Genomic DNA, 23,421 nt, shown 5'->3' on the forward strand with positions numbered 1-23,421 from the left:
TTGTATCACTTGCACCAGCTACAGGTCAGGTGTAAGTGCCAAGTGATAGTGATGACGGCTGTGTATACAGCTAGAACATGTGTTTGCAATCAGGAACGACTGTAAAAATGCATTTTATGTACAGTAGACATTAGTAAGATCATGATAGATGTATTTCATGGAAGAAAAAAAATAAAACATTTTTTTTTCATGAATGACTACATTATTTACAGGTGACAATTATTGAATTGTTTTTTCTGTGCAGTCTGCTAGGACTTTATATTTAATATATCTATTTTACATGTCCTGCAGTGTGTTGTTGTGTCTGTTGGAGCAGAGCGTACCTAGACCCATATTCGACAAGAGACGTATCTTCACACCCACTTGTAGTTGAATATAGACGTGTGTATGTCTGAATTGCACATACTTGCCTACTTTCAGGCAGTGCAGTCCGGGAGAGCGGCGTGCCTAGAGGGCGGGAGGGTCGATCGCGTCATTTTGGCCCCGCCCCCCCGCAATGGAAATTATGTTTTGTCGCCAGGGGCAAGGCCAAAATGACACGATTTACCACGAATCGTGTCATTTTGGCCAGGGAATTGCGGGATGCGGGAGACTTGCCTGCTCTCCCGGGAGTCCAGGAGACCGACCCGGATTTTGGGGAGTCTCCTGGACATTCTGGGAGAGTTGGCAAATATGGAATTATGCGCACAATACATTAGTTTTGCATGCCTTAATGAACCAGGCCCTCTGGGTGACAGCTGTTGCCCAAATATAATAGATATGAATTAAGAGCATTTTTATCAAGTGCTTTCAACACTTGCTCAAAACCCTGCTGTGTTTTATAAAACACTGAGGTCATTAATAATTCGTGAGACACCTTCTCTGAATTAATATCAATCAATAATTACAATTTGGATCGATTAGACTCCGTGCTTTAAACAAGGCATTTAAGCAAGGCGTTTAAAAGCCCCCTTTTAATACTACCCTAAATATTAAAGAAAAACTATAATCAAATTATAATTAAACATAATTGGGTGTAGCTAATTTTTTCATTGCACCTAAGTGAATAAGTTGTCTGTTTTTTTTTTGGGTGCTCCTGTTTAACTATATCCCAATTTCACAACATGTCTCAATATTATTCAAATAATTATAATAAATAAGCTGACAAATGTTGCCAAGTTTCTGAACTACAAAATAAAAGATTTTATTTATTTATTTATTATATTATTAATAGGTTTTTATTTTATTTTTTTTCCTCTGGTAAGATGATTTAGTAAACAATGGCCACTTCCTAGATATCTTCTTATAATAATAATAATAATAATAAATAATCACTTTATGGCAAGCTTAGATATAACCTGTGGCTCTCCAGGTAGCTGTGAGACTACAAGCCCCAGCATGCTTTGCCAGCAGATAGCAAGCTGAGAGCTGGCAGGGCATGCTGGGACTTGTAGTTTCACAAACAGGCCTGCAGTAGAAGCTATTCATTAGTTCCAAAACTGACAGCTCTGCACCCAGAATGACAAGAAGCTTTTTTAATAAACCCTGTCTCTATGGCAACCCAGCTGGCGCCTCCTAGTGACGTCATCACCCAGAACCAGGAAGTGGTCTCTGCAGGGAGTTTGCTGGCACATGTTGAGAAGAGATGGATCGTGAGTTTTGTTCTACTTTTATGGCTCAGTGATCACTGGTTGTACATAGGGAGCTGCTGAGTGCATGCAGTTAGGTGCAGGCTGCCCAGCAGTTGCAGAACTACAAGTCCCAGCATGCCCATACATGTATACTGGCAGTGTGGGCATTCAGGGCAGGATGTTACCAGCTCCTCTGTCACAGGACTCCTATGCTGAGGTCTTGTTTTCTGGAGGCTGATTCATGGTGCAGCCTCATCTGCCCTGCAGGGAAAAGGAGAAGTGACATAAGTTCATGGGGGTGGGTGCAAGTGTGGCTGCCTGATGTCTGCATTTTGCTGCTGATAAACCTCCCTCTGTCCAGCCAAGAAAGGGTTAAGGCCTATTCTATTGCATTTGTGGCTCCTGCAGCTTGCAAACTTTTTTGTGTTGTTTTTTTTTTTGTTATGTTCGAGACTCTGAATCTCCTCTCGCTGTGTAAAATACATTAAACAGGCGCATAGTTCATCATCATCATCACCATTTATTTATATAGCGCCACTGATTCCGCAGCGCTGTACAGAGAACTCATTCACATCAGTCCCTGCCCCATTGGAGCATACAGTCTAAATTCTCTAATGTACACACACATATAGACAGAGAGAGACAGACTAGGGTCAATTTTAATAGTAGCCAGTTAACCTCTTAGTATGTTTTTGGAGTGTGGGAGGAAACCGGAGCACCCGGAGGAAACCCACGCAGACACAGGGAGAACATACAAACTCCACACAGATAAGATCATGGATGGGAATTGAACTCATGACCCCAGCGCTGTGAGTAGTTGTTGTTGTTCTTGTTTTTCTCAAGACTGCCTTTTCTCAATTGATTTTGCAAACCGGACAACCAAATTAGTAAGAGAAGATGGGATGAAACACAGTGTACCAGCAGCCAGTAAACAATTATGTCTAATGCCCGGGGAGCACCGGACTTATGTCATGGAGATGCCGCACCGAATTAGCAGAGAATATTCGGCAGTGCTCAGCGTGGCTACTTAAAAAACAAAACCTACAAAGGAAAAAAACAAGCAGCAGTTTTTAACGGTGATGGCAATATGATAAATGTTGAATATCAATAGCTAACGCATTTGCGGTGCAGCTGCTTGCTCAGTGTAGTGTCTACTATTGACCACCCCTCCGTCCTGACCACATGCGCCAGTGCGCTAATGCTGCTTAGCGCAGTCTCCTTTTCCTAACGCCATTGGGTAGCCGGCCCTAATACATAGAAATCGATTTGCAGAAAAGCACAGTGTGGATTCATGCACAGACTAATGATGTCACAGCAGCTTAATGAGCTGAAGTCTTATCTTTTTGATCTGCATCAGTTCATATTAGGACACGTTATAAAAATGTGGATGGAGCGTCTGCTGCCTATAATGGAGGGAGGAGATAATACTCTACTCTTAATTATGTTATAATTATAATATATTATAATTATATTCCACTGCAGCTCAGGAAACAGTGGGCCGTATAATTTACCTTCATTGCTCATATCTGAAATTTTTCAGTTTTAGCATTTAGTGATCCTTTAAAGAAAAAATATATTTATTTAACTGCATTTATTATTTTTGGTGTTACCATTCACCCAATATCCACCAGGTCCTAGCCATTAGTGATTTTCATGTTGCTCAATTCCATCCTAACCTCTGTTCAATTATGATGACATCCGCTTTACTTTAAACCAACTTTAACTACCATCAGCTGGTTATTTTGACCATCCACGGCAGCAGAAGAAGTGAGGAACCGTTACTTAGGATTACTGGCCCCATACATTGCACCCAAAGTGCACGCTACCTACAGGTCAATGTTAAGGTCTAGACTTCCTCAGCGAGAGCAACAAATTCTGTGATGTCGCTACTGAGATTTTTTTTTAGGGTACGAAAACAAGCCAGGGTGTGTGGGAGGTATATACTATCATCATCATCATTTATTTATATAGCGCCACTAATTCTGCAGCGCTGTACAGAGAACTCACTCACATCAGTCCCTGCCCCATTGGGACTTACAGTCTAAATTCCCTAACACACACAGACAGACAGACACACAGACTAGGGTCAATTTGTTAGCAGCCAATTAACCTACCAGTATGTTTTTTTGGAGTGTGGGAGGAAACCGGAGCACCCGGAGGAAACCCACGCAATCACGGGGAGAACATACAAACTCCTCACAGATAAGTCCATGGTCGGGAATTGAACTCATGACCCCAGTGCTGTAAGGCAGATGTGCTAACCACTACGCCACCGTGCTGCCCATATACTACACCAATAGCTGGTTTAAATAATAAAGTTACTATAATAAGAAGGATATCTGTTAAATTTTACATTGCAATTAGGATTTTATTTAGGATGTACCATTAATCTTATATAGAACCTGTACACTATAATTTTAAATATCTTTTGTCACCATTTGTAAAAGGAAATATAACTTGCTCCTTTTACACATGGAAAACATGGGTGTAGATCATTCAGCGTTTTGAAATAGAAATAACATTTGCCAAGATAAAACCTATGTGGGCATTATATAATCCTTGGCAGATGTAGTCATAGACATCAATGTAGCAGCGGCAATAGTGGAAGAATACAGGTGTGCTATAATCAAGCAACAACTAAACGCCAAGGGAATCGTATTGTTATGCTCATTATAATGTTATTATGTTCATTTAAAGATGCAGAGTTCTTCTAATTCTTTTCATAACTTACAAACAGTAGTTCAAACAGAAAAGACACCATAAGTTCTTCTCTTGCAATGATTAACCTGGTAATGTTCTCATTCCAACATCCCCAAAGAGCCGGAGCCTTGGTAGCTGCTGCCTGAAAAAAACAACAGGGGGATTGTGAGCGGGATGACAGTTTTGTATAACAGAATCACCAAAGACCTGGTAAAAAAAATGTCTGCATGTAACAGCCACCGCGGCTCCATGTAGGGGGTCGTGGAATCACTGACTACCACAATAATTTACAGTTAATGGCCAATTTCAGTTGAGACACTTTGCGCAGCCTATGTGGCTTTAGAGACACCATAAGAATGGAGTTCCACGCGTTTTGTTGTTTCACAATATAGAAACATTTGGCTTTTTCTACCTGAGAGAGAAGAATTAGGAATCATTGTGCTCACTGTCTTTTCCCAACAGATTTAATTTACAAAAAAATACCTCAAGAAGAGTCCAAAGATCTTGGATTACAGGTGAGTGTTCATATGATATATATACAGAAAAATTCTACTCTCTTACATTTTTGCCTGGTCAGTCGTTTAAAGGCTATACTCTGGATCCTGTCCCTGTGTCGACAGTGGGGAAAAGAGGAGGTGCAAATGGCTCTCTCATTTTTAGCAAAGGAACTGATTGGACAGAGCCTCTGTTCACGAGAGGCTGGCGGCCGTAGTGCTTTTTTGTTGCGTCTCCATCGGCTGAGCGCACCAACTCAAAGCTGATGATATACGAGATGCTCCTGGTTGAGCCGTATTTCATTTTCACAGACTGTTACAGATTGTGTTGAATTGAACTTACTCAGAAGCAGAGGGATCAGCAGTATGTATAGAAGAAAAGAAACCTGTTTTAACAATAGCCTCCCCCTGCCTTACCTACAGTGTCCCTCCTCTACCCATAGTTCATTCTGTTCTTAGACCCGTGGATTCCAGAGTTTCTGAAATCTCTAGATACAGCTCCGGGACACTTGCACTTTATTGATTCTAACCTGTATTGGTGACCACTACTAGGTCATAGTTCTTCACCTGGCTCCAACATAAATGCATAAGGCTTATACTTTGTATTAAGGCCTGTGATGGCTTGGGTATACGTTGTGTGGACTATATAAAAGGACATGGAGAGGTGTTAAATTTGTATCAAGTCTCCAATATCTTAGTTGGTTCTAATCTCAATTTAAACATCTCTTAATTTCTGGTCTTTTCCACCACACGTCTAACAAGAAACCAAGTTGGTTGCATCCTCTAAAATAATCTTGGGAAATTTGGGAAAGCTTCTTTGAAGTATTGTAAGTATAGTATATATAATATACATTTTCTTGTACCTCGAGAGACGCTGGGGCTACGAAACGTAAAGTAGTTTATTTGTATTCTTTCTTTTCTTTCTTCGTAAAGAAGTTGTCTAATCCTTGACAGCTGACCTATGGCAGAGCCCATGAAGATGGTCAGAGATTATGACCTAAATGTATTAACCTCTTTATAAATAAAGTTATACACACAAACCTTTTTTAATACTGCACTTGTGTCTTGAGCTGCCTTTGCATTAATTAGGTATAAATATATTTTATAACCTATCTGGAACACGGTGGCATTATGTTTTCCTGCAGATGCAAAGCGCCAAGAAAGCGGAGGCGTTTGTGAATGCCTTTCTGAAGCGTAGTATGCCGACGCTGAAGAAGAACAGCCTCCAGGCGTCTCTGGAGAGGAAGGCCGTGGTGTTGGAACACTTTCAGAAGAAGAAGAAGAGGATGAAGCAGAAAAAGTCCAATCCTTTGTCTGCCAAGGAGAGAAGGGAGATGAGACTCTTTGAGATCAAAGCAGATCAGCAAAGGTGGGATTGTTGTCCATCCTGCGTTACAGTGATTTCCTGACCATGTCCAGTAATTGTCATCTCCTCGTGTACAGGTATGACATGTATCTTCCTCTTCATGAGCTCTGGGAACAATATATCCGAGACCTGTGCAATGGACTGAGACCGGACACGTGAGTTTTTATTATGAATCTGTTCAGTACAGCAACAAATGTCTGTCTGTTTTCATAAAATGATGTGTGTGTCCTGACTGCCTCTTACATACACGTCAAGGCTCCCCATGGCTGTACCTCACACTTCTTCCCTGCTCTCCTTAACCACCTATTGTCATCTCCCCACTCCCTCCGCCTTCCTCTGATCTCCTCCATGCTCCCCATATCTCCTCCACCCTGCTCTCCTTAGCCACCTATTGTCATGTCTCCACTCCCTCCGCCTTCCTCTGATCTCCTCCATGCTCTCCCTAACCACCTATTGTCATGTCTCCACTCTCTCTGCCTTCCTCTGATCTCCTCCATGCTCTCCTTAACCACCTATTGTCATGTCTCCACTCTCTCTGCCTTCCTCTGATCTCCTCCATGCTCTCCCTAACCACCTTTTGTCATGTCTCCACTCTCTCTGCCTTCCTCTGATCTCCTCCATGCTCTCCTTAACCACCTATTGTCATCTCCCCACTCCCTCCGCCTTCCTCTGATCTCCTCCATGCTCCCCATATCTCCTCCACCCTGCTCTCCTTAACCACCTATTGTCATGTCTCCACTCTCTCTGCCTTCCTCTGATCTCCTCCATGCTCTCCCTAACCACCTATTGTCATGTCTCCACTCTCTCTGCCTTCCTCTGATCTCCTCCATGCTCTCCCTAACCACCTATTGTCATGTCTCCACTCCCTCTACCTTCCTCTGATCTCCTCCATGCTCCCCATATCTCCTCCACCCTGCTCTCCTTAGCCACCTATTGTCATGTCTCCACTCCCTCCGCCTTCCTCTCATCTCCTTCATCCTGCTCTCTCTAACCTCCTATTGTCATCTCCCCACTCCCTCTGCCTTCCTCTGATCTCCTCCATGCTCCCCATGTCTCCTCCACCCTGCTCTCCCTAACCACCTATTGTCATGTCTTCACTTCCTCTACCTTCTTCTCATCTCCTCCACGCTCCCCACATCTCCTCCACCCTGCTCTCCCTAACCACGTATTATCTCCCCACTCCCTCCGCCTTCCTCTGATCTCCTCCATGCTCCCCATGTCTCCTCCACCCTGCTCTCCCTAACCACGTATTATCTCCCCACTCTTTCCGCCTTCCTCTCATCTCCATCCTGCTCTCACTAACCACATATTGTCATCTCTCCACTCCCTCTACCTTCCTCTCATCTCCACCCTGCTCTCCCTAACCACCTATTGTCATGTCTTCACTTCCTCTACCTTCTTCTCATCTCCTCCACGCTCCCCACATCTCCTCCACCCTGCTCTCCCTAACCACGTATTATCTCCCCACTCCCTCCGCCTTCCTCTGATCTCCTCCATGCTCCCCATGTCTCCTCCACCCTGCTCTCCCTAACCACGTATTATCTCCCCACTCTTTCCGCCTTCCTCTCATCTCCATCCTGCTCTCACTAACCACCTATTGTCATCTCTCCACTCCCTCTACCTTCCTCTCATCTCCACCCTGCTCTCCCTAACCACCTATTGTCATGTCTTCACTTCCTCTACCTTCTTCTCATCTCCTCCACGCTCCCCACATCTCCTCCACCCTGCTCTCCCTAACCACGTATTATCTCCCCACTCCCTCCGCCTTCCTCTGATCTCCTCCATGCTCCCCATGTCTCCTCCACCCTGCTCTCCCTAACCACGTATTATCTCCCCACTCTTTCCGCCTTCCTCTCATCTCCATCCTGCTCTCCCTAACCACCTATTGTCATCTCTCCACTCCCTTCTTCTCATCTCCTCGACGCTCCCCATATCTCCTCCACCCTGCTCTCCCTAACCACGTATTATCTCCCCACTCTTTCCGCCTTCCTCTCATCTCCACCCTGCTCTTCTTAACCATTTATTGTCATGTCCCCACTCTCTCCATCTTCCTCTCATCTCCTCCACGCTCCCCTTATCTCCTCCACCCTGCTCTCCATAGCTGCATCTCACCACTCCCTACTCTCCTTGGTTGCGTCATATCTCCTCACTGTTCCAGCTACGTATCCTCCCGTCCTTGCTCCCTACAGCTGCCTCTCATCCTCTCCTCTTCCCAGCACCTCCTGGCTGACGTTTTCAAGTCCTGATTTTATACCTCACCATGATGTTAACGTGTTACACAATGAGTTCAGAATACACATTGGTGATTTGTGCTGTGTATCATGTATCATAATTGTCATTACAAGCTCATAGTGTAAAGGAAGGTCGTGAAAGAACTCAGTGTCAGTGTTACTCTTTGTATTCTCCATCATCTATTTACTATGTATTCGTATTTTCGTTCTAGGCAGCCACAGATGGTCCAGAACAGGATGCTGAAGGCTGACTTGCACGGGGCGCTGGTAATGGGTGAGTACTATAACCCTTGTTTTCTTGTTTAGAGGAAGCCCAGGCAATGCATAGTTGCCTTCATCTATGTCTGCCCTGAATGTAGTAACTATTTGCTGCTGCGTGACCCGGCTCCGGGTACCTGTGAACCATACTGACATTCCAAACACACATACAGGTTGTACTAGCACATGGATGTCCTCCATGTGAGCAGTAACGCCACGTCAAGGCTTCAACCGTTGTTACTGACCATTCACACACCTTTCATGTCTTCATTCACTGACAGTCATACTACTCCGTGCACCACCTCTGCACGGTATCCCGTGCACACAGCCCCCCGCGCACCACCTCCGCACGGTATCCCCCGCACACAGCCCCCCGCGCACCACCTCTGCACGGTATCCCCCGCACACAGCCCCCCGCGCACCACCTCCGCACGGTATCCCCCGCACACAGCCCCCCGCGCACCACCTCTGCACGGTATCCCCCGCACACAGCCCCCCGCGCACCACCTCCGCACGGTATCCCCCGCACACAGCCCCCCGCGCACCACCTCTGCACGGTATCCCCCGCACACAGCCCCCCGCGCACCACCTCTGCACGGTATCCCCCGCACACAGCCCCCCGCGCACCACCTCCGCACGGTATCCCCCGCACACAGCCCCCCGCGCACCACCTCTGCACGGTATCCCCCGCACACAGCCCCCCGCGCTCCACCTCCGCACGGTATCCCGTGCACACAGCCCCCCGCGCACCACCTCTGCACGGTATCCCCCGCACACAGCCCCCCGTGCACCACCTCCGCACGGTATCCCGTGCACACAGCCCCCCGCGCACCACCTCCGCACGGTATCCCGTGCACACAGCCCCCCGCGCACCACCTCTGCACGGTATCCCCCGCACACAGCCCCCCGTGCACCACCTCCGCACGGTATCCCGTGCACACAACCCCCTGCGCACCTCCTTGGCACAGTATCCCCCGCACACAACCCCCTGCGCACCTCCTTGGCACAGTATCCCGTGCACACAGCCCCCCGCGCACCACCTGTGCACGGTATCCCGTGCACACAGCCCCCCGCGCACCACCTCCGCACGGTATCCCGTGCACACAACCCCCTGCGCACCTCCTTGGCACAGTATCCCCCGCACACAACCCCCTGCGCACCTCCTCGGCACGGCCCACCCTGCGCACCACCTCTGTATCGTCTTCCCTCTCACTCCCTCTTTGCGCACCACCTCCGGGCGGTCTCCCCGTGTACCACCCCACACGGTTTCTCAGGAGAATCTACATGCTAAATATCTTAGAGGACAGAAGGGATAGAAACATAAAGATATTAATGGTTCAGGATGGCCGTATTCTTTACAATAAGAGAATTTTTAGGCCGACTTCCCACTGATTACTACCATCACTCTCGCTCACTGTCCCTCATATAATTTGATAATAATAATTTATAATAATTTATACTTTTTTATATATATATATATATTTTTTTTTTTTTCAATTCTCAGTGTTACATAATCAAATACATAAGTGCACAGTCTATGAATGATATCCAAAGCCAGGATCATAGAATCCATTCTGTAGTCCCTTGATTCTCATTGATACTTTATATTGGGAACAACCTAAGTGCCGCGCGGACGCTTGGGGGGCCCCGGGACAGTGCCGCGCGGACGCTTGGGGGGCCCCGGGACAGTGGCGCGCGGACGCTTGGGGGGCCCCGGGACAGTGGCGCGCGGACGCTTGGGGGCCCCGGGACAGTGGCGCGCGGACGCTTGGGGGCCCCCGGGACAGTGGCGCGCGGACGCTTGGGGGCCCCCGGGACAGTGGCGCGCGGACGCTTGGGGGCCCCCGGGACAGTGGCGCGCGGACGCTTGGGGGCCCCGGGACAGTGGCGCGTAGGCGCACGAACGGTGGCGCAATACAAGTCTAATCTGTTATAAATTTATTGGCAGTCATTCTTTAAGTCATATGACATATATTTTTTTTATTTTATTTGGCCTGATAACGTGTGTTCTTACTGGAGTTTCTGTTTATCACTGTGTCTCAGACTTTATTTTTATGTATGTTCTTTTCTGTTCATAGTATTCAAATCAAAATGTCCATCTTACGTGGGGCTGAAGGGAATCATTCTACAGGAGACGAAGCACGTCTTTAAAATAATCACCAAAGAAAACAAACTGAAAGGTACGTTGTTTGCTATCTAAAAAAATAATCTACAGCTATGTCTGGTGCAAACTATAGCAACACCTCATAACTGCCCTCTACCTTCCCAGGTCATCTTTAAATACTCCATGTTTATTGTAGGATTAGGGGGTAAATGAATCACACCTTCTAAATAGGAAAAATGGAGATGTTGCCCTTAACAGCCAATCAGATTCGGGCCAGCTCTTATTAATGCCCATTTTGTGGTGTGTTCCCCTTTAAGAAATTTTTTCAGCAAGCGCTAGAATTGATAACCGTACATTAAATAATTTTGTTACCTGTGGCTGAAGCAAAAGGGTATCATAATGTTACCTCGAAGTACAATCATAGCCGGGACATTTCTCAGAATGATCGAGGCAATTTCCCCAAAGACAGTTTAAGTAGGGTCTTTTTACACCTAATTTACGGGCCACTTCCTGCTCCGCTTGACAGTTGTTCCCAAGTTGAACTGCGTCTTCAGCCTGGAAATTGACGGATTTATCACGTACATCTACGGAAGCAAGCTCCAGATGAGAGCCAGCGAGCGCTCCGCCAAGAAATTTAAAGTGAAAGGAAGCATGGACATGTAACCGTGTTATAAAGCCGTGATCAAGGACTGATATGTTACAGACTTTTTCTTTTTCTTTTTTATTGTTTTTATGGAGATATGTGGAAAGCTCTGAGAAAAATCACTAAGTCGTGTGAGGGTAATATCGTATATTGCGGCATTTGGAGGAGTTTCAAGGGCTGCTGGAATTGAGTAATGATGAAACTCTTGTACAACTAATAACTCCCACGAAAGTAAAACATTTTTATTTCCTGTAGATGACACATAATATCCTGTACTATTAAACTGCCGCCATACTTTATGGTGTCCTAAAATGTTTGGAATGTAAGAATTTTCAGTGTTCTAATAAGATTGCAAAGAGTGAGAATTTAAAGGGCTGAAACACAGACGCCTCGTCTAATGAGAGAGGCCGGGAGGGTCGGAGGAGTCGATTAATGACGGCAGCTTCTAATTCAAATTAACCGTTACACGGAAAATATCCCAGGACTGTTTTTTTTCGTTTGTGGGATTTTTTGTATTTTTGTTATTGGACTGTAAAGTTCGGTGGTGACATGTTCCAACTGAACGCTACCTATAAAAAAACATTTGTCGTGAACATTTCCTTTAAAAATAACAAACACATTAACTGTCACCTTGTAAAATAAAGTTAAAAAAATAACACAGGACGTGAAACGGAAGTGTATCTCAGATGCCAACTTTTATAAAACAGCAATCACACATAGAAAATGTATTTAATTTTTACATTAAATACCAAGTTAAGTGTATTTTAAGCTTAGCTACAAATCATTGTCTTTTTTTCCCAAATATCTTTTTTTGACAAATGAAAGTGGCTGCCAGACACAGTCAGTCTGCTGCAAAGACACAGGCTCCCAGCTCTCAGTATGTCATGTGATGGCAGAGGGGAGAGAAGGAGGATGTCATGGTGCAGGCAGAGGTCAGAGGAGAGGGTTCCAAGGGATCTCTGCTCAGTACATTGTGTGTCGTGTGACTGTGGTTGCCATGGTAGTCCACAATCATAAATCATTAATAGCATGAAGAAAAAAAACACAAGGGAAAATACCAACATTCTCCTACGTATGCCCCCCCCCACAGTGATTTGTGTTAAAGAAAACACATCTGATTTTTTTCATGATGTGACTTTTCAGAAATATTACAATTGTTACTTTGAAAACAAATGTGTGACTTGGTTTTCAACCTTACTCCTGTTTTTGTGTGGTGTTAGTGGAAATTATGATAACGCTGTTCTGCAACCCCCTCACTCCCAAAGTCTTTTTTCTTTTCTAAAGAAATTAAAATGCCTTTATATTGTTATTTATGCAGTTGTGTGATGACCTGTAAACTATAAAGTGTTTTTGTTGTGACGTACCTGGTCAGAGTTCATTCTTGTGTGTGTTTATTATTTCCTTGAGTTGTTTCTTTCCTTATTGTTCTTTTTCTTGTAAAAATGGATTCATGACATCACAAGGGGAAGAGAAAGCTGATTCGCTGAGCTTGTCCGCAAATTTGCAGGTTCCTGAACGACCCTAACACATCTCTCGTCGGGTTTAGCAGACAACGGAGCACAGACCTTCGTCGGACACAACAGTTTATTTTTATTCATTGAATATATCAATATAAACCTTGTGATCACAATACACACATATACAGCAGCAAAAACAGGGATAAAAAAAGGTGAGGTGACAGGCATAAGCCAATCTCTAGAGGAAGGCGTTAAGACACAATCGGCGCAACATCCCAACTCGTAAAAAAAAAAACACACACACACAAAAATCTACTGTGCATCATCGGTGACGTCATCCATCAGCCCAGTATAGGTGACGTGTGGTAGACCAAGGACACCTGCACGGTGGCATCACTCTGTGGGACCTCTGACGAGACAGAGCGAGAAGGGGAAGTGGTTGGGTTCTCTCTGTCTGTACAATTTGTCTATTACACACAGCGGAGGCAGTCGGCGACCTCACCACTACATGACCAATACTCATTCGGTAGAGGTTCCGAATAAAATAATAGGTGCTCTCTCACCAATATCTGTTCAGCTCCAAACCGTGTAATAGCGCACATTCTGGATGCGATACATATAGATTCTATTACTCCCACATAGGTAGAACAATACTCCCAACAACATATCTGGTAACCAACTTCTAATCCTGCTTTGGTCGAATGGTCTGTTTCATTAACATTGCAGATCCTTTAATTGTTGTTTTAAGTAGGTAATATTAACCCAGGGTCGTATTTGAATCACAAATGAATGACATCTCCTCGAAATGGAATTATTAGCACCTTAGTTGTCTAGAAAAAGCTTTTGTGACCAATAACTGTGTCCTTGGCGACGGTTACCCTCTCTCACCCCCTCTCTTTCACTCCCCCTCCACCCTCTTCTCGCACGCAATCTCTCTCCCACTCCCCCCCCTTCTCGCACATGATCTCTCTCCCACTTCCCCCCCCCTTCTCGCACGCAATCTCTCTCCCACTCCCCCCCCCCTTCTCGCACACGATCTCTCTCCACTCCGCCCTCTCTCCCACTCCCCTTCCCCTTCTCGCACGTCCTCCCCCCCCCCCCCCCCCCCCGCTCTTCCACTCCCCCCTCTCTCACACGCTCCTCACCCGCTCTCTCTCACTCCCACCCCCTCGCACACACTCTCTCCCCTCTCTCTCCCCCCTCTTTTGCACGCTCCTCACCCCCTCTCTCTCTCCCACTCCCCACCGCCCGCACATGCCGTCTCCCCCCTCTTTTGCACGCAGCTCTCCTCGCTCTCTTCCTTCTGCCCCCTCTTTTGAACGCCCCTCACCCCCTCTCTCTCTCCCACTCCCCCCCTCGCACATGCTCTCTCCCCCCCCCCCTCTCACACGCTCATCCCCTCTCTCTCTCACACTCCCCCCTTTTTCTCTCCCCCCTTGCACACGCTCTCTCTCCCCTCTCTCACCCCCTCTCTTTCACTCTCCCTCACCCCCTCTCCCCCCTTCGCACACGCTCTCACCCCTCTCCCCTTTCGCACGCTCCTCACCCCCTCTCTCTCTTAGCATACGCTCTCTCTCCCCTTTCTCTGTCCCCTCTCTCACACGCTCCTCACCCGGTTTCCCTCACCCCCCTCCCACTCCCCCCCTCGCACTCGCTCTCTCTCCCCTTTCTCTGCGCCCTCTCTCACACGCTCCTCACCCGCTGTCTCACCCCCTCTCTTTCACTCTCCCTCACCCCCCCTCCCCCCTTCGCACACGCTCTCACCCCTCTCCCCTTTCGCACGCTCCTCACCCCCTCTCTCTCTTAGCACACGCTCTCTCTCCCCTCTCTCTGCCCCCTCTCTCACACGCTCCTCACCCGGTCTCCCTCACCCCCCTCCCACTCCCCCCCTCGCACTCGCTCTCTCTCCCCTTTCTCTGCCCCCTCTCTCACACTCCCCCCTTTTTCTCTCCCCCCCTCTTGCACGCTCTTTTTCCCCCTCCCCTCTCTTTCCCTCTCCCCAGGCTCTCTCTCTCCCCCCTCTTGCACCCTCTCTCACTCCCTCGATCACCCTCTCCCTGTCATGCCCCCTGAGGCTCTCTAACCCCCTCCCCCTCTCACCCCTCTTTCTTGCACCAGAATGTTTGACTTCCACATAAATGTGTCTGATTATAGATGGAAAATGAGGAGTTCTAGAAAAGCCAACATGGCTGCCCTCAAGCTGTAAGTGAACATTACATTCCAGGCTCCACTGCGCTCCTCGCTGCTGAGGAAATATTCTGCTTATTTCACATTTCTGGTCACGATTGAGTAAGTCGCTGCTTTCACTCTGTTTCGTCTTAGATTCTTGGAAGCTGAAATTTTGTCCCGTGAGACTTCTGTCTAATTATGCTGCCGTCAGAGTACATTTATCTATAGCTCTAACCCGAAAAGGAATATTCCAATCTTTGCTCTATTCTCAATTCTGGTGACCTATGGAAATCTTTTGTTATAGGGCAACTAAACCCAAATATTTCAGTTTGTATCTGCACCATACATCCCTCGCTAGGAGGAGCTCCGTCAGGCTCGCACACTGCAATGCAGGTTATTTAGGGGATGGAAACTTGTACATAATATCAAACGTAACCTTTATTGGTCATAATACCAAATTATTAAAAAATATTAGATCAGGAAAGTACCTCATACATTATATATAAATAGGAGAATAAGTATATTGTTACTCTCACTGATATACATGATCTGGAGAAAGTTTATCTGTTACTTCTGGATGTGTCCAATGCACATTCATTAGAATGATTATTGGGTTTCTCCTAATGCTGTGTCTAGGATAGCAATAGCGGGATATTGATGAAAACAAAATACTTTATTTAAATAATGCATGTTTTCATTTTGGAATTGTATTAAAAGGTTTAATTTTTTTTTTTTCTATATTTTTAAACATTGTATTTATTTATTTTAAACTTGAACTGGAATTCAAAGTCGCTGCTTCTAATTCCACTGCACGGGTGAAGCGGCACTTAGCTTGGAAAAGTGAAGATGTTGCCTATAGCAACCAATCAGATTCTAGCTGTCTTCTTGTAGAATGTACTAAATAAATGAAAGCTAGAATCTGATTGGTTGCTATAGGCAACATCTCCACTTTATCGAATCCGCAGCTTAGTAAATATACCTTTTTAGTTTGTTTTTATGTACAGAAGTAGACATTTTTGACCACACAAATTATTCAAATGGCGCTGCAAAGGGAAAGTGCCGAGACTTAATGGCCAGTAATATTCCGCCAGCGTAGAGAACAGATCTCTGTGTTGTCCCAAGGTGTCATCTACACACATAAGAAGCAATAACATACATGGGCTGGAGGAGAAAGTGATTGATGCAGACATATTTGCTTGCCTGTACTTCCAACATAACCTGCTACATGCTATACCGCTACATATCGGTATGTACACCGCAGTACATGGCTGTCTACGTGGGCTCTGATTACATTGGGGCAAATGCTTAATGTTTCTTGCAATTTTAATTATTTAACTACGCAATTTTAAACCATATTATACTGAAAAGTATTCATTCAGAAAAGTTACTTAAAGTTTTATTTTACCATGATTTCTTAACAAAATAGATTTATTTTTTTTTCAATCATTCTCTCTTTCCAGACAGGATCATTTCCTGTGGAGGGTTGATTTAATCAAAATTAAAATACCTTTAAAAAATGTACTTCTCATTTGATTTAAAAATGTTTTATTGTAGCGGTAATTAACTTTTGTATAGGTTATATACATTCATTCACGTACTTAGAATAGAAACATGTTATTCATTTTGAGAGGATAAACTTTCATGTGAAAACAAGCAGAATGTCCTGGTTCTGTTCATAGAGCATTAACCTTTATATTAATCCTTGTGTGCTCACTACATGCATGTAGATCAACGTGATGTCAATACTGTAGGTGACCACTAGGCGGCAGCATTGTCGCAACTCTGTAATAATTTAATTTAGCACTTAATCCTATTCTTTAATCTTCAGACAAGCCTGAGTATCAGAGGTCCACATGCCAAACTGGCTGATTGTATTTTCATTGTTCCTGCTAAAGTGAATTCAATTTGTCAACGAGAAAGAGAGCGTGTGTTTACCACACCAATGTTACATTAATTTATTCCTGTAAAAAACACGGAGATTGCCATCATTTTTGTCCCAAGAAGTTCTGCAGCAGCTAAGGTATCTAACAGCTCCATTAAATGTATGGTAAAATTGTGTGTTTGTGTATTGGTATGAATTTGGTTCATCACCTTTATTATAAAATTCTGCAGAAATATTTGTGCTTTAAAAAAATAAAGAATAATAATAATTATTATCTTTTATTTCTAAGGCGCCACAAAGTATCCAAAGCACTGGACATAGGGGGATGAACAGAATGAATTAAAAAAATGAATATACTATACATAATTATGCACTCAACAAACTGCTACAAATTAACATGTCAGTAAATACCTGTGTCAGCTATATGTGTACCGGGATTTGAGTGCAAGCTCTGTGGGTTATGTGTCATTGTGCAATCGACAGGGCAATGCTTGAATATTGTGTATAGAAAAGTATTTCTTGCAGAGATCGGGCACAAAATATGAAGGTTTATTGTAAAAACATCAGCATTTCCTGGACAGAATTTCAACAAGAACTTTTTTTATATGTATATAATAAAAAAAATGTAAGGTACAAGGAAGAGGTAAAGCACACGGGAGGGCAAAGTACACAGCATGACCCCTGGGAATGTGACCTAATATCACTTAGAAGCATCCCCGGTTACTTGTCTTAGGACGTATATATTTGTGGGTACCGCAGTTGTGTTTATGATGATGATGACACCAGCAGCACAATCTAGCTGCTTCTGATTCGCTGTTTGCGTTTCATCAATTAGCGCTGCGGTTAGATTACGCCAAGCTGCGACCGTCTATACGGATTTCTTATTTGTCATCTCCATTTGGGCTATTGCAGGACAGAAGACTCCCATTCGATTTACAAAGCTGTAACTGGCGGATGTGATAGCACATTAGCGTATTTAATTAGTGCTCACTGTTTGTGTATATGATACTTCATTCCATTATATTGTCTATGAATAGGGTAATGCGACTTCTACCCGTATAACTAACATTGTCACGCTGCGTCTCTAGATTCTTTAGCAGGAAAAAACTTGTATGTTTTATGACATCCCTTACAGGAAAAAGGGAATTATTACCTCTTAACTCTGTCACATCCTTTCCAGAGTATTTTGTGAATTTAGCACAGATATTATTGAGAAACACCTTTGTTTTGAAACAATTGCAAGATAGCAGTTTCCTCATTTCAACTCATCTTCCACCACAAATGATCGTCTTAATAAGCATTAAAAAGGAAGAAGGTTTAATTAAGGTCACAGACTTAAGGGTATATTTACTAAACTGCAGGTTTGAAAAAGTGAAGATGTTGCCTATAGCAACCAATCAGATACTAGCTGTCATTTTGCAGAATGTACTGAGTGGTTGCTATAGGCAACATCTCCACTTTTTCAAACCCGCCGTTTAGTAAATCTAGCCCTTAATGTGAATCCATTGAGAGGAAATGAATTGGGTGTTCCAAATTGCAAATCAGTTTTATCAAAGAAGTATAAATATATTGTTTTGTGCGTATTAATATTGCATAAATGGACTATAGGTTCATTTGAAGGTCACAGCTTGACAGATTGCCCGGAAAGGGGAGGGGGGCTTTAAATAAAGCAAATTAATTATATAATTATTAGCAAATTAATTCTGTCAGCTCCCAGTTCATCACTCTCTAAAAGTTCTCTAATTATGTAAACCAGTCATAGGCAATCTTGTTTTGAGAAACTACAAATCCCAGCCTCCACCAGGCCGATCCAGACTCCACCACACTCGCATAAGTCTGTGTTTCCCTCACTGGAAGATGCAATGGAACTCACACTATAACGGTAAAGCCTGTGGAACTGTATTCTGATGGATCGGGTACAGGGGAATTTACTGCACATGGCCCTGAGATCTGACAAACACAGAGTCAGCGTTTAAAATTCATTTCCAGAACGCACTGCTGATAAATTAGGATGATACTGCCCCTTTAAGAGAATTTTGCAAAATTATATTGTTTGCAAAGAGAACTTTCCAGGGTGGAGAGGTTGACGGAACAACTTAGGTAGGTCCAAAGACTTACTAGTAGGTTAATTGGCTTCTATCAAATTGACCCTAGTCTCTCTCTCTGCGTGTGTGTTTGGGAATTTAGATTGTAAGCTCCAATGGGCCAGGGACTGATGTGAGCAAGTTCTCTGTACAGCGCTGCGGAATTGGCGCTATATAAATATCTGCTGCTGCTGATGATAGAGGCAACAGTCTATGTGACCTTGAGGTAATGTATATAATATGGTAACGTTAGCTGAACAACTCTGGCAATTGTGATGTCACGACGCTGTCAGTAAATAGGATCCGAGAGGAGTCAGGCAGCCCAAAAAGGTAAGAAGACAGGAGGAGAAAAGAAGAAGAGAAGGTAATTACATTAATACAGAGGGAAAAAAAGGGGGGAGGATGGAGAAAATGGGGGGGAGGGGTGCGTTCAAAAATCCCCATGAGTTACGGACTATTAATTTAAAGGAACTACAGAGTTGAGCAACCATTTCTGTGTTTTAGTATCTGGCCTCTATTTGTCTCTCCTCTGCTGCTGACTATTAGTATAATTAATTTTACATCTACAGAATACATTAACACATGCAAATAAAAGAGAAAGGTCTAGATTATCTATGTCGTTTAGATTACATTTCTCTATTTATTTGCATGTGATCATGTATTTTGTAGATGTAAAATTTATTATACTAATAGAGAGCAACAGAGGAGAGCCAAGTAGTGGGCAAATACTAAAAAAAATGAATGGTTGCTCAGCCATTAAGCATTACGCTGTTTATTTATTAAAATCTTGTGGGCAAGAGGGCATGTGTGGAAAAGGCTGGCTAGGCCGCCTAGGGCAGGGGTGTATGTGAGAGATAAGCTGGTGGGCAGGGGGCATGTGAGTAAATCTGGGAAAGAAGAAGGGGGGTAGTTCCAGCTGATGGGCCAGGGGTGGCATATGTAAGAATAGCTAATGGGCAGAGGGGAATGTGTGGAAAAGCTGGCTAGGCTGCCTAGGACAGGGGTGTATGTGAGAGATAAGCTGGTGGGCAGGGGGCATGTGAGTAAATCTGGTGTTATGCAGGTAGTATGGGTGACAACAGCTGATGGGCCAATGAAAATACTTAGTGGACAGATGATCATGTGTGAGAAAACTTGGTTGGCAGCTGGAGACATGTCAGTGTGTACCAGTTTTTTATATTTTAAATTCCCTATTTTAACCTATACTTCCCTATATCATTTTTTTTTTTAACTCTGCAGGTCAAAATATATGTTTGAAGAAAAAGTTTTATTCCATCAGGATGCGCAAAGGAAATCTCACGTATCGTTTAGCTTTTAATTGCTATCTCTTCAAAAGAATATTGTCATTCCATTGTTTATCTTGTATTTCAGCAAAATATTAAATATAGAAAAGAATTTGAGCTTAGAAAAAAATGTCATAAAGTGTTTTAAAATCAGTTGTAGTCTGCGGAACTAATAAGTTTCCTTAAGTCTAATGTTTCTTACCTACTATTTATCAGTATTTACTGAACAGTGCCTAATCTATTATATGTGTAGTTTAGGTAGAAGGCTTATTTAATTACATACCGTTAATTATTTCACTAGTTATTAATTTCGTAATGATTGGCAGTATTGGTACTAAGGATCCATTATCCTGCACAGTAATTACAAATTAAACTCTTAAGTGTGTTATGTATATTTTTCACTTACAATTGCTTCGGCTCAGTAATAGGTTTTATTTGTCAGATAAAATCACTGCAAAATACAGCCCCATAGCATTGATAATCTTGACAGTATGTCAAGATTAGTAGTTGTAATTTTGCCGTTAAATAATCTTTATCTTTTTAGTTAGGCAGTGATGTCTGGTTAGAGTTTTCGTTAAATACTTGTCTCTATATAACTGATTCCCCGTCAAATTACCATTAATGGACTAATTTATGTATAACCAGCCTTAGGGGTATATTTACTAAACTGCAGGTTTGAAAAAGTGGAGATGTTGCCTTTAGCAACCAATCACATTCTAGCTCTCAATTATTTAGTACATTCTACAAAATGACAGCTAGAATCGGATAGGTTGCTGTAGGCAACATCTACATTCTTTCAAACTTGCAGTTTAGTAAATATACCCCTTAGTCTTTAAAAAGAATAACTGCCTAACTCCACAGACTACTACAATTCATAATATTTTTTCTAAACACAACTTTTCTATATATTTTTAATATTTAGCTGAAATATTACAAGATAACCAATGGAATAAGAGAGCAGCCAAATTGAAATTCCAGGGATCAGGAACCAGAGAGCAGCCGAATACAACGGCAGAAATCAGGAACCAGACTGCAGAGCAACCAGGAAGCTAGCGTACAACGCTATCACTGGCAAAAGTAGGCAGGTAGGGGAAGTCTTAAATAGTGCACATCACCAATCAGCTCTTCAGAGGTAGACACACCAGCACAGCAGGCTTAAACTAAAGGCAAAAATGCAAGGAACTTTCAGCTGATCCCTGACAATATGATGTATGGCTAAGTAGTAGTGGTGATGAGGACCGCTGACGGCTTCCCTGATTGCATGGGGGCGGTCCCATTATTGGAGAGCAACAGGCAGCCAATCGCAGAGCTGCCTGCTGTTGAGTGAGGTGGGGGCTGCACCTACAGACAGGTCAGCGGTGCTCAACACAACAGGTAGGAACAATTTATTTTTAACGGGATATGTGACAATATAATATACATGTGTGATTGGCCCCTGTGTATTAGCATAAGGATCAGTTCCTTTTCTTGCAACAAAATTACCAACATTTTCAATGGAGATTATACCCTTGTGCCACCGACAGGTAACTGTGTTTGATTATTTGTATTTTGAAGTATGCTCAGATGTATGAACACTTGAAGAAAGAACAGTTATATATAACAACTCTTATACAACTCTTTGGTTATTTGAGGTGTTAGAAGGTATGAAAATAACCAACAGCTGAAAATCACATTCTCACAAATTAACTGCACAGTTTGTTTGTTTTCAGCATCCTGTACTTTTGTTCAATGTTAAAAACCTGCAAATTAGCAGTTTTCATGTAAGTTTCTGTTAAAGCACTTTATAAATGTAAATAATCAACCAGTGGTTAGCACTTCTGCCTCACAGCACTGGGGTCATGAGTTCAATTCCCGATCATGGCCTCATCTGTGTGGAGTTTGTATGTTCTCCCCGTGTTTGTGTGGGTTTCCTGCGGTTGGTTTTCTCCCACATTCCAAAAACATACTAGTAAGTTAATTGGCTGCTATCAAAATTGACCCTAGTCTGTCTGTGTGTATGTTAGCAAATTTAGACTGTAAGCCCCAATGGGGCAGCGACTGATGTTGAATGAGTTCTCTGTACAGCGCTGCGGAATCGGTGGCGCTATATAAATAAATGGTGATGATGAACCATTGTTTGTATTTTAGTCTTTAATCGTTCATAAAATAACATTTACCTCTTGGCTGTACCGAATCCATCAGAATAGTCCTGATTTTAGGAGACTATCCTGATCAGCCAGGAGCTTCTCCCGGCATGAGAGACAGCTGGGACGTATTTCCACTCTTCACTTTACATACATGATGTGTGAACCAGTTAGTGGTGCACTCTTTGAAACCGCGCCCTCTATTGCGCCGACCACCCCCACACACAACTGGCCACACCTCCGGTGAAACGGCACTTCTCACAATAGGTCCTTTATAATATTCAGCCCCAGGCCCATGTGGCCCTTAATCTGGCCCTCTCTTAAGTTCATGAATATGTGTCTGGGTCCGCTCTGCTCTAACAGACAATACATTGCAGAACATGTCCAATTCATATGTGGAATATAAAGTCACGCACAGAAAAAAAAATTCAATTAATGTCTTCTCTTATAGTTATTAATGACAAAACATTAAAACATAAAAAAAAATCTCTCCATAAAATACATTTATCAGGATGTTACTCATGTATATAAAAATCATCATCATCGCTCCACATATCACTTGTCACCTTCCCCTTCCTACAGTCCTTGACATGTACAAACCCCACCACAGAGCAGAATGATTTGACACCATTGTTTCAAAGCTCTAAAGGTACCGATGTAGAAATATAAGATAATCAGATACCAAAGGATTTTGCAGTCAGAGAAATAGAGGACTCCAGTTGTGGCTGGACTCTCTCCACTGATGGTCAAACAGAGGTTTATTGAGTTTGCTGGGACTTGCAGAAACATGGCCCAGTCCTGATACAACGTTACTGAGTGAAGACAGTGAGAAAAGTCTCGCATTCTGCTTAAAGAAAGACGTAGCTCAGTGGACTAAAAGCCGTGTCCTTTATGTGCAGTGGTAGCAGAGTCTCTGGTTTGAATCCCCTGTCTGGTTTCTTTTTAGTACATTGAATGTTGCAGCAGGCCTGATGAAGTCCATGAGAAAAGTTTCTCCACAGCAAATGTCTTGACTTG

The 23,421-nt window shown here is 43.6% G+C and overlaps 1 protein-coding gene across 2 annotated transcripts; it reads left to right on the forward strand.

Moving 5' to 3' along the window:
- Window positions 1–1,527: 1,527 nt before the first annotated feature.
- POP4 (POP4 ribonuclease P/MRP subunit) lies at window positions 1,528–12,765 on the forward strand. 2 transcript variants are annotated; one of them, XM_075189227.1, is made up of 7 exons: window positions 1,528–1,631; window positions 4,773–4,825; window positions 5,950–6,173; window positions 6,248–6,325; window positions 8,614–8,675; window positions 10,738–10,839; window positions 11,290–12,765. In XM_075189227.1, exons 1-7 carry the CDS (start codon window positions 1,625–1,627, stop codon window positions 11,424–11,426), a joined length of 663 nt encoding a protein of 220 aa, XP_075045328.1. In that variant the 5' UTR covers window positions 1,528–1,624; the 3' UTR covers window positions 11,427–12,765. The 2 variants fall into 2 exon arrangements, with proteins under 2 accessions (XP_075045328.1, XP_075045329.1); XM_075189228.1 differs by lacking the exon at window positions 1,528–1,631 and adding an exon at window positions 1,890–1,908.
- Window positions 12,766–23,421: the final 10,656 nt, after the last annotated feature.

This window comes from Mixophyes fleayi, chromosome 10 (assembly GCF_038048845.1).
Source record: "Mixophyes fleayi isolate aMixFle1 chromosome 10, aMixFle1.hap1, whole genome shotgun sequence".
Classification (NCBI taxonomy): domain Eukaryota; kingdom Metazoa; phylum Chordata; class Amphibia; order Anura; family Limnodynastidae; genus Mixophyes; species Mixophyes fleayi.

Coding starts and splice junctions, on each gene's coding strand:
- POP4 (XM_075189227.1), top strand. Junction 4,826..5,949: donor CCAAAGATCTTGGATTACAG/GTGAGTGTTCAT, acceptor GTTTTCCTGCAG/ATGCAAAGCGCCAAGAAAGC. Junction 10,840..11,289: donor CAAAGAAAACAAACTGAAAG/GTACGTTGTTTG, acceptor TCCGCTTGACAG/TTGTTCCCAAGTTGAACTGC.